This window comes from Orcinus orca, chromosome 6 (assembly GCF_937001465.1).
Source record: "Orcinus orca chromosome 6, mOrcOrc1.1, whole genome shotgun sequence".
Classification (NCBI taxonomy): Eukaryota; Metazoa; Chordata; class Mammalia; order Artiodactyla; family Delphinidae; genus Orcinus; species Orcinus orca.
This window is the reverse complement of record NC_064564.1, coordinates 30,786,693-30,803,894: the sequence shown is the minus strand read 5'-3', so window position 1 is coordinate 30,803,894 and position 17,202 is coordinate 30,786,693. Positions and strand designations below refer to the sequence as shown.

At 41.7% G+C, this 17,202-nt stretch overlaps 1 protein-coding gene across 8 annotated transcripts in view; it reads left to right on the top strand.

The window, feature by feature from the left end:
* IARS1 (isoleucyl-tRNA synthetase 1) overlaps positions 1–17,202 on the top strand; it is a 107,212-nt gene that overhangs the window by 32,501 nt on the left and 57,509 nt on the right. For all 8 annotated transcript variants that reach the window (XM_004284125.4, XM_033413655.2, XM_049711473.1 and 5 more), the window contains exons 11-20: positions 357–479; positions 1,006–1,097; positions 2,019–2,117; positions 4,266–4,392; positions 6,101–6,174; positions 6,553–6,747; positions 8,888–8,974; positions 10,661–10,744; positions 11,873–12,017; positions 13,624–13,744. In XM_004284125.4, coding sequence (XP_004284173.1) covers positions 357–479; positions 1,006–1,097; positions 2,019–2,117; positions 4,266–4,392; positions 6,101–6,174; positions 6,553–6,747; positions 8,888–8,974; positions 10,661–10,744; positions 11,873–12,017; positions 13,624–13,744 — 1,147 coding nt within the window. The remainder of the gene's footprint in view (positions 1–356; positions 480–1,005; positions 1,098–2,018; positions 2,118–4,265; positions 4,393–6,100; positions 6,175–6,552; positions 6,748–8,887; positions 8,975–10,660; positions 10,745–11,872; positions 12,018–13,623; positions 13,745–17,202) is intronic.

Here is a 17,202-nt window from a genome sequence, read left to right as displayed (position 1 = left end):
CTGCTTTGTGCATACATGTATGTGTATACATGCTGCTGTTATAAATCAAATTTGATTTTGTTCTAATGTATTCATATGTTTCTTCTTACTTAGTGGATACTCAGCTATATTAGGGGTTTGTGAAGTAATGGCTGGGAAGACTGATCTAATCCCCTAACCCTGCTATAGGGCTCTGGATTCTCTGAATAATCCTTGAGTTAACTTCAGTTGAGAGGATAATGAAAGTTGGATACATTTATATGTCAGAATACTGAAAAATTTTCCTCTAAATTTATTGCCTCATATGCTCCTCTCTTGCCACACCCACACTTAACTGTTTTATTCTTCCCTTCTTCTACCTTTCTCCTTTTCCCCAGGATGACTATCGGGTCTGTATGGATTTCAATATCATTCAGAAAGACTCTGTCCCTGTTTGCCCTGTGGATGCTTCAGGCTGTTTCACAGGGGAAGTGGCAGATTTTGCAGGACAGTATGTGAAGGTCTGTATCTCTATGGCTTAGAAAGGTGTCGGTTTCATCGTACTTCTTTCATTAATCAGTTTTTTGTTAAATAGCTTCCATATGTGGGATTTTTTTCCCCCAGGACGTAGATTTTGTTTTGTTTTGTTTTGTTTGAGGACATAAAATCAGAAAAAATAGACATATTATCAGCTGCATTCCAAGGGTCTAGTATCTTCAGAGGAAGCATGCTGTAATTTCAAAGGTAGAAATCAGAAAAAGTGGGCTCTGGTTTGTGACTCCGGAAACGGCTTTGTGACCTTGGGGTAATCATTGCTGATTGAAAATTTCACTGCCTTAAGTGGTCTGGAACGTACTTTAAAAGTACTTAAAGTTACACAGTGGCTGAAATGTGAACCAAGTATTTTTATAGTACATTTGTTATTTGTGCCTTTTATTCATAGGAAAGGTATCAAAATAACAAAGTTTAGTAATATACTTAATTATATTGTATTACTAAGTATTGTAGGATATTTTAATGGCTAGATTTAAAATTTTTTTTAAATAGGATGCTGACAAAAATATTATCAGGACCCTAAAGGAACAAGGTCGACTTCTTGCTGCCAGCACCTTCACCCACAGCTACCCTTTCTGCTGGAGGTGAGATGAAATGTAGCTCAAGCTTCAGCTTTGTGGATACATTTGATATGTGTGCCCATTCCATCAGTTCATGGTTCCCATCTCATTTGTATCCTTTAGAGTTAGTGTTTGAAAACTTCATTCTTGTTTTAAGGAGAATTTTATGAATTCATATATTAAGTTATTTCGTTCCTTAGGTGTAAGAAACAGGCATATGCCAATATGTATTGTGTTGGGATCACAGTTCTCTAGGATGAGATATAACTCTAAAACTTTCTAATGGAATTTAGTGAGAAATATAATGTGCAATTTTTTTTTTGGCTGCATTGGGTCTTTGTTGCTGTGCATGGGCTCCTCATTGTGGTGGCTTCTCTCGTTGCGGAGCACGGGCTCTAGGCATGCAGGCTTCAGTAGTTGTGGTGCGTGGGCTCAGTAGTTATGGCTCATGGGTTCTAGAGCACAGGCTCAGTAGTTGTGGCGCATGGGCTTAGTTACTCTGCAGCATGTGGGATCTTCCAGGACCAGGGATCGAACCCATGTCCTCTGCATTGGCAGGCGGATTCTTACCCACTATGCCATCAGGGAAGTCCCTGTGATGCAAGTTTTAATATAACATCATACTATAAAGATGTGGGTGAAAATGGAATGTTCAGTGGCATCACGTTTTGTTCCCGTGTTTCCTCTTTGCTGAGGTTGACATCATTTCTTAGTCAACTGTCACACAGCAGAACTATATTTTTTCTTGTTCTCTTATTAGCTTTCACCTTCTTGTGAGAGATGGAGGGAGATGACATAGACATTAGTATTTGCAATAGAAATAAATATCAGTAGAAGGCCTAATAGTTGGTGATGATAATCAGTAAGAAACTAAAGGTCAGTCTTACCCTTTGCCCCTGCATACCTCAGTCTGCCCAGCCACATTCTGCATTTTTGCTTCCGCAGGTCAGACACTCCCCTCATTTACAAAGCAGTGCCTAGCTGGTTTGTTCGGGTGGAGCATATGGTAGACCAGCTGCTGAGGAACAATGACCTATGTTACTGGTGAGCAATAAGATGTGTGTCTTCATAATGTCCTTTGTCATGTAGTTAGTACTGGTTTATACTTCCCTCAAGTTATAGTAATTTTAAAAGCCATCTTTTATTGTATATTGTAATAATAGCTATTTTTCTGTTTATTCAGGAACACAAAATAATTTAAATAATATTATATAACAGAAGAAACAGCCCTCTTATGACAGGACATATAGGGGAACATTTTTCTTTTTTAAACCCAATGGAAATGAGAAGTTGCCATTTATTTGATTTAAAGAATGGAATGACTTTGGAAAACTGGCTGTACTCTCAGAGTCCATTAGCTTTAAATAGTAGTCATTTTCAGGATATACATTTATTTTTGGATATACCTACAAAAGCCATTTACACTTACTACTTTTGACACTTGTTGAGTTCCTAAAATATGACAATGTCTTGTGTACACTGGTTTCATGGATAAACACTGCAGGAACAGAAGCCTTTCTCTCCTCAGCTAATATCTAAACTGCAGAGAGGTGTTACAGTAGTTCCTCCATTTTTCCGTAGCGGGTATGTTCCAAGACCCCCAGTGGATGCCTGAAAACGCAGATAGTACCAAACCCTACACTGTATAGACTGTGTTTTTCCTATATCTACATACCTATGATGAAGTTTAATGTATAAATTAAGCACGGTAAGAGAATATCCAAATTGCCAGCATCACTGCTTTTGCCCTTTGGGGCCAATTTTTAAGTAAAAATAAGGGTTATTTCCACACAGGCACTGAGATAATCAACAGCTGATGTGGTAGCCAAGATGGCTGCTAAGTAACTAGTGGGCGGGTAACATATACAGCCTGGATATGCTAGACAAAGGGATAGTTCATTTCCCAGGCAGGATGGAGTGCAAGGGCGCAACACTTCATCATGCCACCCAGAACAACGTGCAGTTTAAAACTTATGAACTTTTTACTCCTGGAATTTTCCTTTTAATATTTTTGGACCACGGTTGACTGTGGGTAACTGAGACCATATGAAACCACAGAAAAAGGAGGACTACTGTACTTCAACCTGTAGGTGCAAGAATGATACAAAACTAAATCTGTGTATTCCAGAAGAATGTTTTTCCCTGAGAGTTTTGAGGGTAATAACTATTTCTTATTTTCCCCAAGAATCCAGCTTGACTTTAAGTTGTGTTCTCTGGGGAAGTAAGAAATAGTGCATTTGATTTTGGAAGAATGGGGAGAATCTCAGGGCAGTAAAAGAAAACTATAGCTTTCTATATTTCTTAGCAAAGTGAATTTCTCAAGAGCAAAATGTTTTTTCATTTTTATACCTAGGAAGCTCTTTAGTTTCCTGGTAGAGCACTGAGTATAGAATATTCGTGTGGCTGCCTCATTGAGGGGGGGTGGTGACAGGTGTGCAGGCCTATAAACTGACCTAGGATGGTAACTGCAGCACCTGAGAAGACAAAATGTTTTGGAGCCTAGGTGTGCCCTAACTCAGCCTTGAGCTTGACAGCGTTTCCTACAAAGCTGAACCTTAAAGAATAAGGAGTCATTTACCAGTCAGAAGCTATAAGAGCCTTGGGTAGGGGGGTGGCTGAGGGAAGGAGGGTGGCGGGGTGAACGTTATCGAAGTAGAGGGATGGCATGGACAGAGGCAGTGAGGTAAGAAGCTGCATTCTAAGGAACTTGCCTTATTGCTAGAGCCTACAGTGCAGTGGTGGGACTGCAGGTGAGCCTGGAGAGGCAGCTTCTCACCAGCTACACATAACCCCTCCTATTCAGACTCTTACTTTGTAGGTGATTAAGAGCCCTTGCTAATGAGTTTCAGTAAAAGCGCTATTGTATGGATGACCTGAAGACTAGATCTAAGTAAGATCAGGCTAGCTGTCGTCATGGTGATTGGTTAAAGGATTGTGGCAGTCCTGCAGTTGGAGAGCAGGACAGAGCTTGTGTGCTGTGGGGTTTCATATTACAGAGCATCTTCCTGGGATGGATTCATAGCAGAAACAGCCTCTGTGGGTCTTCTGGTGCTGTCCATTTGGAAGACATTCTCGTAGGAGTGAGCTCAGCATTTCCAGAATGTTAGGTTCACAAAGGCTTATGCAGATCTAATTTACAAATTTACTTACTAATGTTTTTATGTGATTGGTTATCTGATCTGTTTATTGCAGGGTCCCAGAGTTTGTGCGAGAAAAGCGATTTGGAAATTGGCTGAAAGATGCACGTGACTGGGCAATTTCCAGAAACAGATACTGGGGCACTCCTATCCCACTGTGGGTCAGCGATGACTTCGAGGAGGTGAGGCAGGGCAGTGTTTACTTGTGTTGATTTTTGCTAAAGCATTTCATTCATGCATCTCAGTATGGGGTAAAAGAATATGGTTTCTTTTTTTCTTTGCCCCTTTCTTATTGCATCAGTTTTTTTTCTTTGTTCCTTCCTAGAATCATGACATAAATATGTTTTTAAGATTTTAATTTATTTTTACTTTAATTAAATATAGTTTTAAATTTCCCTCTGTGTAGGGCTTCCCTGGTGGCGCAGTGGTTGAGAGTCCGCCTGCCGATGCAGGGGACACGGGTTCGTGCCCTGGTCCGGGAAGATCCCACATGCCGCAGAGCGGCTGGGCCCGTGAGCCATGGCCGCTGAGCCTGCGCGTCCGGAGCCTGTGCTCCGCGATGGGAGAGGCCACAACAGTGAGAGGCCCACGTACCGCAAAAAAAAAAAAAAAAAATTTCCCTCTGTGTAAAAGTGAAAAATGTAATTTGTATTTTTCTCGGGAAACTCCTCACATTGTTTATCTTGTGTTGCTCAGAACTCTTTTTCTCCTTTTGAGTTTCTGATGAACAGAATAGAGACTCCACCCGCTGCACTAAGTCACAGCATATTAAAATGGCCCTATTAGTGATAAAAAAGGATGACTTAAAAGAATTACCAAAGTGGGCTTCCCTGGTGGCGCAGTGGTTGAGAGTCTGCCTGCCGATGCAGGGCACACGGGTTTGTGCCCCGGTCCGGGAGGATCCCACATGCTGTGGAGTGGCTGGGCCTGTGAGCCATGGCTGCTGAGCCTGCGCGTCCGAGCCTGTGCTCTGCAACAGGAGAGGCCACAGCAGTGAGAGGCCCGTGTACCGCAAAAAAAAAAAAAAATAATAATAATAATAATAAAAATTACCAAAACATTGCAGACCTTTAATTTAAAATCAAATTGTGTGTGTGTGTGTCTCTAAATAAATACATACATAGGTATATAGATGTATTCCCTCTGTCCAATGCTGACAGCATTAGAACAGTCATGAGCAGCAGCAGCAGCCCAGGGACCTCAGTAAATCTCCAGTAGGGACCTGAAAGGCAACAGTGAAGTAGCTGAATCAGAGGACTTTACAGGACTGAGCAGGAAGTGCAGAGAAAGAGGCTGTGGGTATTCATTAGGTAGTAGATGACCTCTGGGTGTGAACCCACAGCAGCTCCTGCTGGTGTAGCCCGGCTACACGGCCCCTGTTAGATGACTCACCCTGTTCTGAATGCCCCTGCTGGGCCCATCTCCCAGTCTCCTTACATGAGTATAATCCTAATGTCTTGCAATCTGACTATTTGGTCCAGTTCATGCACAATAAATTAGTCCCAGCTTTGACTTGAGAAGGTTTCAGATTAAAGAGCCAAGTTCAAGTGCCAGGAGCAAACTAAGATGCCTTAGAGTAACAGTCTAGGCATTTCACTTATGCTAGTTATTTTTGTCAGAGATTTGGACATAGTAGACCCTCAAGAAATACTCGTTGAGATGATGGCTGTGGAATTCTCTCCTTGTTGGGAATCCCTCTGATATAGGGGTAGATAGCAAAGAAGTGAGGTCTGCTCACCAATTCAGTCAGTGACCTATAGTCTTTCATGAGGTAAGCCACCTTGATGATAACTCATGAAGATCAAAGGTTTCTAAACCTAAACATGAATGTTACATAAATTAACTCTGTTTGATCTTCGGCTCTGAGGCCTTTTAACTTTGTTTTGACAGGTGGTGTGTGTTGGGTCAATGACAGAACTGGAAGAACTGTCAGGAGCAAAGATCTCAGATCTCCACAGAGAGAGGTCAGTTTCTGAATGTTTGATTCACTTCAGTTCATATCGGGCTAGGTAGCCTGTTTAGACATGGTCTCTGTATCAGATCACAGAGCTACATGTAGAAATCAGACACTAGTTTGCTGAATTACTTCGTTGTTGATGATTCATGTCATATTGAGGAAAGGTGGCCTCTTGTCCTTGAGTTAGATGGCAGGAGACTTTGGTATATAACCTTCCAGATGGAGCCCTGATGGTGCTCTCTGAAAGCCTGTGATAACTGCCTATATTTCTGTTTGCAGATGCATATGAAAGAGCTGTGAGGGCATTGTGTTTCCTCTTGGCAATTAAACTGTAATTTCTGTTTTGCTTAAAATTAATAGAAGTGGCTACTTCTTTGTTTACTAGCATTGACCATCTGACCATTCCTTCACGCTGTGGGAAGGGATTGTTGCATCGCATCTCTGAAGTGTTTGACTGTTGGTTCGAGAGTGGCAGCATGCCCTATGCTCAAATTCATTATCCATTTGAAAACAAGAGGGAGTTTGAGGATGCATTTCCTGCAGATTTCATTGCTGAAGGCATTGACCAAACCAGAGGATGGTATGTTTCTTGTTCTTTAAAGCGTATTTATTTATTTATTTTTGGCTGCGTTGGGTCTTTGTTGCTGCACGTGGTCTTTCTCTAGTTGCAGCGAGCGGGGACTATTTGTTGCGGTGCGCGGGCTTCTCATTTAGAGGGCTTCTCTTGTTGCAGAGCACGGGCTCTGGGCACGCGGGCTTCAGTAGTTGTGACGCACGGGCTTAGTTGCTCCGCGGCATGTGAGATCTTCCTGGGGCCAGGGATCGAACCTGTGTCCCCCGCATTGGCAGGCAGATTCTTAACCACTGTGCCACCAGGGAAGTCCCTCTTTAAAGTGTTCTACTGATTTGATTTAACAGGTATTTTACTGAGCATTTAGCATTTATCAGCTGGGTGCTGGGGAGATTGTGTCAAACAAGACAGGTTTGGGCTTCCCTGGTGGCACAGTGGTTGAGAGTCCGCCTGCCAGAGCAGGGGACACGGGTTCGTGCCCCAGTCCGGGAAGATCCCACATGCCACGGAGCGGGTAGGCCCGTGAGCCATGGCCGCTGAGCCTGCGCTTCCGGAGCCTGTGCTCCGCGACGGGAGAGGCCACAACAGTGAGAGGCCTGCATACCACAAAAAAAAAAACAAAAAAAAAACAAGACAGGCTCTGCTCCTGCCCTCTGCCCCTCACCACTAAACATACTATAAAAGTGTCTTTTGAGCAGGAATCTCACACTCTATTAGGGCTGTAGTTTTAGAGTTTGAATTGTTTCTTTCACATTTTGGAATACAGAGATTTTGGTGTATGGAAAGGTTAAGTGATACAAAACTATTAATGTGTCCTTAGTTTGTTTACTTCAAATCATTTACACAAGTGTTTAGTGGGTATTTACATAGAATTGACTGGAGTGGGTGCTACAAATTGGAGGGTTAGTTGAAAATGTACTAAGATGTTAAGGCTGGCCTCATAACATTCTAAAAAATCTAGGTTTAAAATTCTTAAAAAAGAAAAAAAAACATGGTGGGGAGGACTTTGGCATTGGTTTTATCTGATGCCTTATCTAAAGCAGTACCCTCATCCTCTTAATTAGAAAAAGATGAATTACCTTCTCTTCATGCATGAGCTTGGCTGACCCAGGTTCTAATTATACTTTCATTAGTAATGTTTCTGCAGGAGTGTTAAAAGAATGTTGGTATCATTTTCTCTTTACAATTTGTAGTCATCACAAACTGATGGAATTCCAGACTTAATGTTCTTAATGTTTTCAGCTTCCAATCCATTTTTCTGTAGAAACAGCTACCATATACAAACTCCTCTTCTTAGGGAGGGCCAGATGACTCACCAATAAGTTGTTTCTCTGAGGAGTTGCCATGTCTGGCAACTGTTAAAAGCCCTCACGTGGGTCCCCATGTGCACATTGCCTCCCTCGCCTTCTGTCAGGTATGGGCTGCCTCTCATAGGAACCAGGGTCCTCCTGACCTGTCTGATTTCCGTCCTCATTAGTTGTGTCTGGTGATGTTCTTGGGATGCAAAATCAGGTCGGAGATGACACAAGTGCATTACTTACTGGGACAGCTTACATGAATGTGATAGAGTTCTTTTAGGGAACAATCTAGGTAGCATATAAACATGCATGATATCTGATAGAATAAAAACATTTTCTATGTTCATATAGACTAGCTTTTAACTTTTGGATGAGAGTGCTTTTTTCATCTTTTGTCATCAGACTGTCCCATATGACCTTGTGCTAAAGGCAACATATCTCTGGATTTCCAGCCTGGCATTTCTGGGAGGTCCTGAGAGGCCACCCAGTGCTGCCCTGCTCTGCCTTGTGGCTGTCCAACTAGCTCCCCAAGGAAGATGATAGTACTGTCCCCAGCAGGGGGTCAGTACCTCATTCTAGGGCTTTATTTGCTTTAAATAAAGTTCATTTTAGTTTTTCTAGTGAGAAGCTGTAATATGACTGGTCTGCAGTGGGTCCTGTGCCTAATTTTTCAGCACTCCCCAGATGATTCTGATGTATCCAGGATCAAGAACCATTGCTTTGTGATTATCAAGAAGTGTAACTTACCTAAAATAGAAATTCAGTCCAATAAGTAAACACAGTTTTTTTTTCCTATGCTTGAATTCCTTTTCTTATTTTATTGAACTCTTTGTTTGTGGGTTTTTTTCCAGGTTTTACACCCTGTTGGTGCTGGCCACAGCTCTCTTTGGACGGCCGCCATTCAAAAATGTGATTGTGAATGGGCTCGTCCTGGCAAGGCAGGTGCACTCCCTTGTGTAATAATGAGTTGCAGTTCCTGACCTCCTTTATTCTTTCAGCATGTTCTGGTTGGATCTAACCATTCTCTGTTTAAAAGGGATTCAGGAATGCCCCAGCTCTGTTCCTATTCTCTTCCTTCCTTCTGCCTTTATACTTCTTCCTGCTCTCCCTTTTCATCCAACTCCTGCCTTGTGCTCTTCTCAACCTGTAACGTTCTGTCTCTACATATTCCTGTCTTAGGAGAAGGACTGCATTAAGAGCTAAGCCTAATGGAGGAGGACAGAGGGGAGGACATGTGTCCCATGATACTACTAGTGATAAAATAACATTTGTCATTTAGAATTTTATAAAGTACTTTTGCTTATAGCTCTTATTAAATCTGTACACTGGTCCTTTAATATAGATTTTTGTTGTCCTGTTTTTAATATATAAGGAAGCTATTGGTTCTAGAGGCTTATTATAGAGGAGTCTTATTTTTTCCTTCTACTGCCTCTAGTCATTAAAAGTAAAAACAAATAAAAAGAAGAAAATGAAATTTTTATACCTAGATACCTTGCTTCATGTGCTGTTCAAGGCGGGGGATGACACCTGGCACTGTACCAGGCTCTGTTTTGCACATTTACACATCTTCACTCATTTATCCCCAGAACTATTTGAAATGGGTCCTTTCATTGTCCATTTTGACATTTGAGGAATTTGAAGTGCAGAAAAATTAAGGTCATACAGCAAAAGAGTGTGAAATTCTAGTTCTATATCCAGGCAGTCTGGCTCTATAGTCTGTACTTTTTTTTTATAATTGAAAATCTTACTGAATTATAGTTGTAAAAATTAATAGAGACCCCTCGTGTGCTTTGCCTGGTTCCCCCAACGGTCAACGTTTTTGAAACTGTAGCACATTGTCACAATCAGGATGTTGATTGAATCCACCAGTCTTACTCAGATTTCCCCAGTTTTACTCATTTGCTATTGCATGCAATATTATCTCATATATGGGTTCCTGTATCCACCAGCACAGTCAAGATACTTGGCCTGTTTCAACATCACAGGATGCCTCTGTTGCCCTTTTATAACCATACCCACCCCACCCCTTCACACTCCTCCCACCTCAGCCTTCAGTCCTAATCCCCATCCCCTGGCAACCACTCATCTATTCCCCATCTCTGTAATTTTGTCATTTCAAGTATGTTATATAAATGGATTCATATCATATATAACCTTTTGTGATTGGCTTTTTTTGCTTACTGTAATTCCCTGGAGATACCTCAGGTGGTTTTATGGATCCGTAGTTCTTTCTCATTGCTGAGCAGTGTTCCATGGTGACCCACAGTTTGACTTTTCACCTGCTGAGAGACATTGAGGTTGTTTCCAGTGTTTGCTGACTATGAATAAAGCTGTGAACTTTCTAAGGTTTTGTGTGAATATAAGTTTTTGTTTCTCTGGGATAAATGCCAAGGCTGTGTTTTTTCACTTTTACACTCTGGCATCTTCCTGCTGCCATTTATCCCGAAACTTCTCCATTGACTCGCTACAGTATTCAAAAACAAGCTTTAACAACCTATTGTTGTGCCTTAGTAGTAGCTTGTGTCCCATTTGCACTTACGTATTCCAATTAGTAGATAATCTGTAACCATATATAAACTGTGATGTTGACTTATTTATTTGGTGTTTCCCTTCTATTTTTCAAGTGATGGCCAAAAAATGAGCAAACGCAAAAAGAATTATCCAGATCCACTTTCAGTCATTCAAAAATATGGTGCTGATGCCCTCAGGTACAAACCAGTGCTCTGCCTTGTGTGTATTTGTCATTTCTTATTAAGCATCTTACATTCTGTTAATCATGTTTTCAGTGATATTAATCATTCTATTAATTTGGTTTATAATTAGCTTTTTTAAAAAAATGCACATCTGTTATATGGAGAATTACATCGGTATGGTGTTGACTTTAATCCCCCAAGGTGGTTTTCTAAATAGTAAAGATGTTTCTATATCTATAGGTCTTTTGGAAGAGGAGGCTGTGTGTTGGATTTTATTAAGCAGCACACGTACTCCCAGGCTAGTTGCTGGTGCCTTTCCCTCATTCCTTCTATAGGTTCCCTGTCTTATTGATATTAGAATTCTCTTATATCATTTATTTCAATTTTACACTTACTCCTCAAATAGCCGTATGAGGTACAATTTATGCTAGAGCAAATAAAAATACTGAAAAGTTTTTAGAGAAATGTGAGATACTGCTTGAAATAGTCATAAACGTTGAGTGCTCAGGTTAAAAGGCACCAAAGAGATCTTATTCAGCATCTTCCTGTTACGAACACAGAGACCCACACCCAGGGGCAGTGGGCAAGCCCGTTCACGGTTGCCATGTTGCCCAGGAACAGTTAGTGCGGTGTCCTGCAACCCCCAGTTATCTGTTAGACTCACCTTGGCATAGCTGACAACTTGGGCCTCTTAATTCTTTGTGTTGAAGGGAACATCCTGTAGGATGTTTAACAACATCCCTGGTCTCTGCCCCCTGCGTCCCTCTGTGCTGGCAGAGCACATGTGGCTGTTCCTTGTGAATCCCTGATGCCTGCACATATGTCCTGGAAGGAGGGCCTGGCTTCTTCCTCTTAGTGTTGCCATACTGCCTGAGGCCTGTGCTGGGACCAGCGCAGGGCATGCTTCTAGGTTAGTTCAGTGCCATATTTTGGTGTGGCACTTTTGGTCTCCCCTTTATAATTTGCTAGGTCTCTTACACAAAATAAGAAATTTGTCGGTTTTAAATTGACTGTTAGAAGCGTATTTATAATTCCCCACTTTTGTAGAAAAAGGGCTGATTTGGGTATTGCCCTGTCAACATGTCAGTAATATTTGGTTTACTGTCTACATCCCTTTTCCATGTAATTTTTCTCCTCTTCCAGATTATACCTGATTAACTCCCCTGTGGTGAGAGCAGAAAACCTCCGCTTTAAGGAGGAGGGTGTTCGAGATGTCCTGAAGGATGTGCTGCTACCTTGGTACAATGCCTATCGCTTCTTCATCCAGAACGTCCTGAGGCTACAGAAGGTGTGGGTTGCAGTGCTGTGGGGTAGGGTCTGCCCCACGGAGCTGGGTTGAGCTGGGTTTGCGAAAGATGGTCAGGGGTCAGCTGTGAAACAGAGCTCCATGGGAGACAGGAGCTAACAGGCCCGGTGGGTGGGGGCTCAGAGCCACTGGGGAGGCCATAGATGAAAGTGTGACAGGTGTCTGGGGTCCATGCTGGGCCAAGAGCACAGGACTGGAACTTCACCATTTGGATAGATGCTCACCTCTGCAAGACACAGAAGCCTCACCTGTTGAAGAAGAGTTGCATTGGATATTCATTTAGCCAGCCAAATTGGTACTGGGGACTTAGTGATAGGGGAGCCAGTAAAGAGTCAGCTACTATCAGAGTGAGCGCCTAGTAAAGGCTGCTGCAGATGGGTGGTCAGGGAAGGCCACTTGATGAGTGCATTTGGGCTGAAACTCTGAAAGTGAGAGAAGTTCTCATTGGGTTGCTGGGATGAAAAATAGTGGTTCTGATATATAAGAAAGTGCCTCAGAGCAGTTACGTGCTGGCCTGGGAGGCATCCTCTGAGAAGCCCCTTCCCTTGCCCCTACTAACTGCTCTCAGGCCAGCAGGCTTCATTGCACATGTGCCTGTGCATGCTTCCTAGACTCCATTTGGGGTCAGGGCTCAGGTACCACTCATCTTTTTATCTCCAACACATTAAAAGTAGAATTCCTTAGTAAACTACTTCTGACTAAACATGTGATATTATTCCTTCCTGAGAAACTCGTTGGAGAGCTAAGCTTTGAGCATTGCATTCCAGCAGGCTGGTCACTTCTTGCTGCCTCTGGCTCATCTCATTCTGCTAATGAACCCTCCCAAGAAGAACAAGGCTTTGGGAACAACATCCCTAGTGTTCCTATCTTTTGGATCCCACCACCTCTCAGGCCAGCAGTGCTAACATGGGTCTACTTTGCAGGCCTCTGCTGGTGTGGGATTCAGGAACACAGGCTGGTTCAAACCACTCATAGTTGGGGCTCATCTGGGCATGGCAGAAAGATGCAGGCTCCAGCATCAGAGCAAGAGTCAGCATGGTCACTGCCTTGCCATCCTGATGGTGATGCCGTTGAGTAGGGACAGGTAAAGTAGGCCTTCAGGATCGAGGAGGATTTGCAAAGGAAAAAGCAGGGGTGGAATAGAGCATTCTCGGTAAAATAATTTAAGCAAAGACATTAATTCCTAGTACTCATTTTCAACTTACAGACAGTTGTCCAGTCCTAGCCAGTTTTGCTGTCCTTCCTTCCTCAGATTCAAAGTAACTAAACCGCCTACTTAACAAGATGTTGGAATATTTCTTAATTCATAATTACTCTTTGGTGCATAGGAATCATTTTTTCCTAAATTCTCTTTAGTTCACTCAAAAATGTAATTCATTAATTGAGGACTTAATGTTCCAAGTTCAGAGTTTACTTGGAAAATATCGCTAAGAATCAGAAATTTAGATTGCCAACAGGGTCTGGGTTTTTGTGGTGTTTTTTTGATTTGTTTGGATACTTCTTTCAGTTTAAATAATTTAAAAAATTCATTTCTCTACAGTAGTTTCCCCCAGGCATGCAGAATGTTTCAATAATTGTCACTTCCTAGGAGGAAGAAATGGAATTCCTTTACAACGAGAACATGGTTAAAGAAAGTACCAACATCACAGACCGGTGGGTCCTGTCCTTTATGCAGTCGCTCGTTGGGTTCTTTGAGACTGAAATGGCAGGTGTGTCTCTCTTGGGCCTTCTCTCAGGAATAAGGAGTCTTCTCTTTGTAATTGTCCTTTTGATATTTAACTGTTTTTCTTTATAAACATAGAGGAAATTTTTTTTTTGAAGTATAGTTGATTTACAATGTTGCGTTAGTTTTTGGTGTAGAGCACAGTGATTCAGAAATATAAATGTGTATATATATATTTTTTTTCATATTCTTTTCCACTGTAGGTTATTATATGATATTGAATATAGTTCTCTGTGCTATACAGTAGGACCTTGTTGTTTATTTTATTTATAGTAGTTTGCATCTGTTAATCCCAAACTCCTAATTTATCCTTCCCCCACCCCCTTTCCCCTGTGGTAACCATAAGTTTGTTTTTTATGTCTGTGAGTCTGTTTCTGTTTTGTAAATAAGTGCATTTGTATCATATTTTAGATTCTACATATAAGTGATACCATATGGTATTTGTCTTTCTCTTTCTGACTTACTTCACTTAGTATGATAATCTCTAGGTCTATCCATGTTGCTGCAAATGGCATTATTCTTTTTTATGGCTGAGTGGTATTCCATTGTATATGTATACGTGTGTGTGTGTGTGTGTGTGTGTGTGTGTGTGTGTGTGTGTATAAGTACCATATTTTCTTTATCTATTCATCTGTCAGTGGCCATTTAGATTGCTTCCATGTCTTAGCTATTGTAAATAGTGCTGCAGTGAACATTGGGGTGCATGTATCTTTTCAAGTTCTCTCCAGGTATATGCCCAGGAGTGGGGTTGCTGGATCATATGGCAACTCTAGTCTTAGTTTTTTAAGGAACCTGCATACTGTTTTCCATAGTGGCTGCACCAATTTACATTCCCACCAACAGTGTAGGGGAGGGTTCCCTTTTCTCTACATCCTATCCAACATTTTTTATTTGTAGACTTTTTAATGATGGCCATTCTGAAAGGTGTGAGTGATACCTCATTGTAATTTTGATTTTCATTTCTCTAATAATTAGCGATGTTGAGCATCTTTTCATGTGCCTCTTGGCCATCTGTATGTCTTCTTTGGAAAACTGTCTGTTTAGGTTTTCTGCCCATTTTTTTATTGGGTTTTCTTTTTGGTATTGAGTTGTATGACCTGTTTACATATTTTGGAAATTAAGCGCTATCAGCTGCATTGTTTGCGAATATTTTCTCCTAGTCCATAGGTTGTCATTTCATTTTGTTTATAGTTTCCTTTGCTGTGCAAAAGCTTATGTTTGATTAGGTCCCATTTGTTTATTTTTGCTTTTATTTCTGTTGCCTTGAGAGACTGACCTAAGAAAACATTGGTATGATTTATGTCAGAGAATGTTTTGCCTGTGTTCTCTTCTAGGAGTTTTACAGTGTCATGTCTTATAAGTCTTCAAGCCATTTTGAGTTTATTTTCGTGTATGGTGTGAAGGAGTGTTCTAATTTCATTGATTTACATGTGGCTATCCAGCTTTCCCAACACTACTTGCTGAAGAGATTGTCTTTTCTCCATTGTATATTCTTGCCTCCTTTGTGGAAGATTAATTGACTGTAGGTGTGTGGGTTTATTTCTGGGCTCTCTAAACATAGAGGAAATTTTATAGAAATTTTGAGAGATACAGAACAATAGATAAATAAATATTTCTCTTTACCTCTCAAATATAATTTTAAGGCTTGTTAGTTGTAGAAATGTGTTGTTCCAAGGCCTTAGAGATTGTCTTGGGGGGATGTCTAGTGACCTCACCCCTCCACAGATACCACACAGGCCCATGGAATCACAGGCTTCAGTAGTGGATGCCCATGAGTTCAAAACCCAACTGCACCACTTGTTCCCTGGGGGAAACGTTACCTAATCTATGAGCCTCAATTTCTTTCTCCGAAAAATGCCTGGTAAGAGTTAATATGAGGCTCAGATGGAGATTATGTACATACAGTAGCTAGCAGATAATAGGTACTTAATAAGTAGTAGTTGTTATTAATATGTTTTTAATTTATTTTTAGGTCTACTTTATTAAATAAGTAGTCCCCGTTCAGCCTGCAAAAATTAGGAAATACAGAAAAACAATAATGAAGTTGACATTTCCCCACATTTCTCTTACCTAACAACAACGAATTTGGTTTTAGACAGGGTTGGAAAAGTAGGTTATGTGGGTTTCCTAGAAGTTGGAGATGGAACAACCGTAAGTCAAGGCGAGAAATTCCAGAAACTGTTAACCTGGATACCTGAGATGGGTCTGATAAAGTCTGTGGGCAGGGGAGAAAAGATGGCATCCCTGTGTGCACCCTTGTGACATAAACCAGCCTCCCCCAGCGTCCTGTGGTTGCCAGGTGCTGTTGTTCAGGTACTGCACTCCAGTGGATTCGAGGGGCCAGAGCAATCTGGTTCATACAGGGTTCTTCCATTCCTCAGCTGGTACATAGCTCTTTGTGGAATAGTTGGTGCCTCTGTACTTGGCACAATAGGATGGTTAGTCCAGGAAATTTTGAATGTTTTATCAGTCATCCTGAAGGACTACACCCACTCTATTAAACATATGTAATAAGGGTCATATGACTGTCAAATTATTGGACAGATTGACATAAGTGAAGATGGAAATGAGTGTGCAAAGCAGACATCGGCAGTTGGGTTCTCACCACACTCCCTGGGATACCTACTCGTAGCTGTGTCCAGTTTTCCCTCCTGAGTGATATAAATGAATGGGATTGTTGCCTGGGGGCCCTTGCCATCTTTAGACAGCAACGGCTGTGACCTGAGAATGTATATCCTGGCTGGGACCTGGTCTGCCTGGGAACTAGAGGTTTGGCAGCAGTTGTACACACAGCCGAGTGGTAAGGGCCAGGTGCAGGAGGCTAGGTGGTGCACGTTGAACCAATGAGAGGGGCTCCAGACCCAGATTGCCGTGCAGTTCCCACTCCACCAACCTGTCAGCTTTATGCCCTTGCCTCCCTCATCAAAATAGAATTCTGAGAACTAAATAGGTAGCATCGTTGAAGAGTCTGCAGTTGGTATTAGTGATTTCAGTGGTAGCTGCTGCTCCCTTTTATTATATATGGGCTTAGTTTTCCTTATAAGAGTTGCAACTCTTGAACACTCTAGCTTCCTAGAAGGTGAAAAGTGTAGTGAACCCTAGAAGTAACTTAGATGGGCCTCTGTCTTTACAGAACAAGCCTCTGATCACAAAAATTGCCTCTCTAGAAATGTATGACCAGCGAGTGCCTCTGGCCTGGGGTCCAGGTGTTGGTCTAGCAGCACCTCAGTGCTAGTCTTTTTGAACTGCAACAGAGAGCAGCTCTGCCCTTGGCAACTTAACCACTGTGTTAGCTTAGACTAGGAACCTCATTAACAGTCACTGAACTCTTAATATAAATTGTGGTGTGTTTTTATGATTTTTGGTCTTACTCTCCTTGTTTTTCGTGTTTGTTTTTGTGCAACAGAGAGTATCAGTTAAAGGGGAGGTGAATGGCAAAAATCC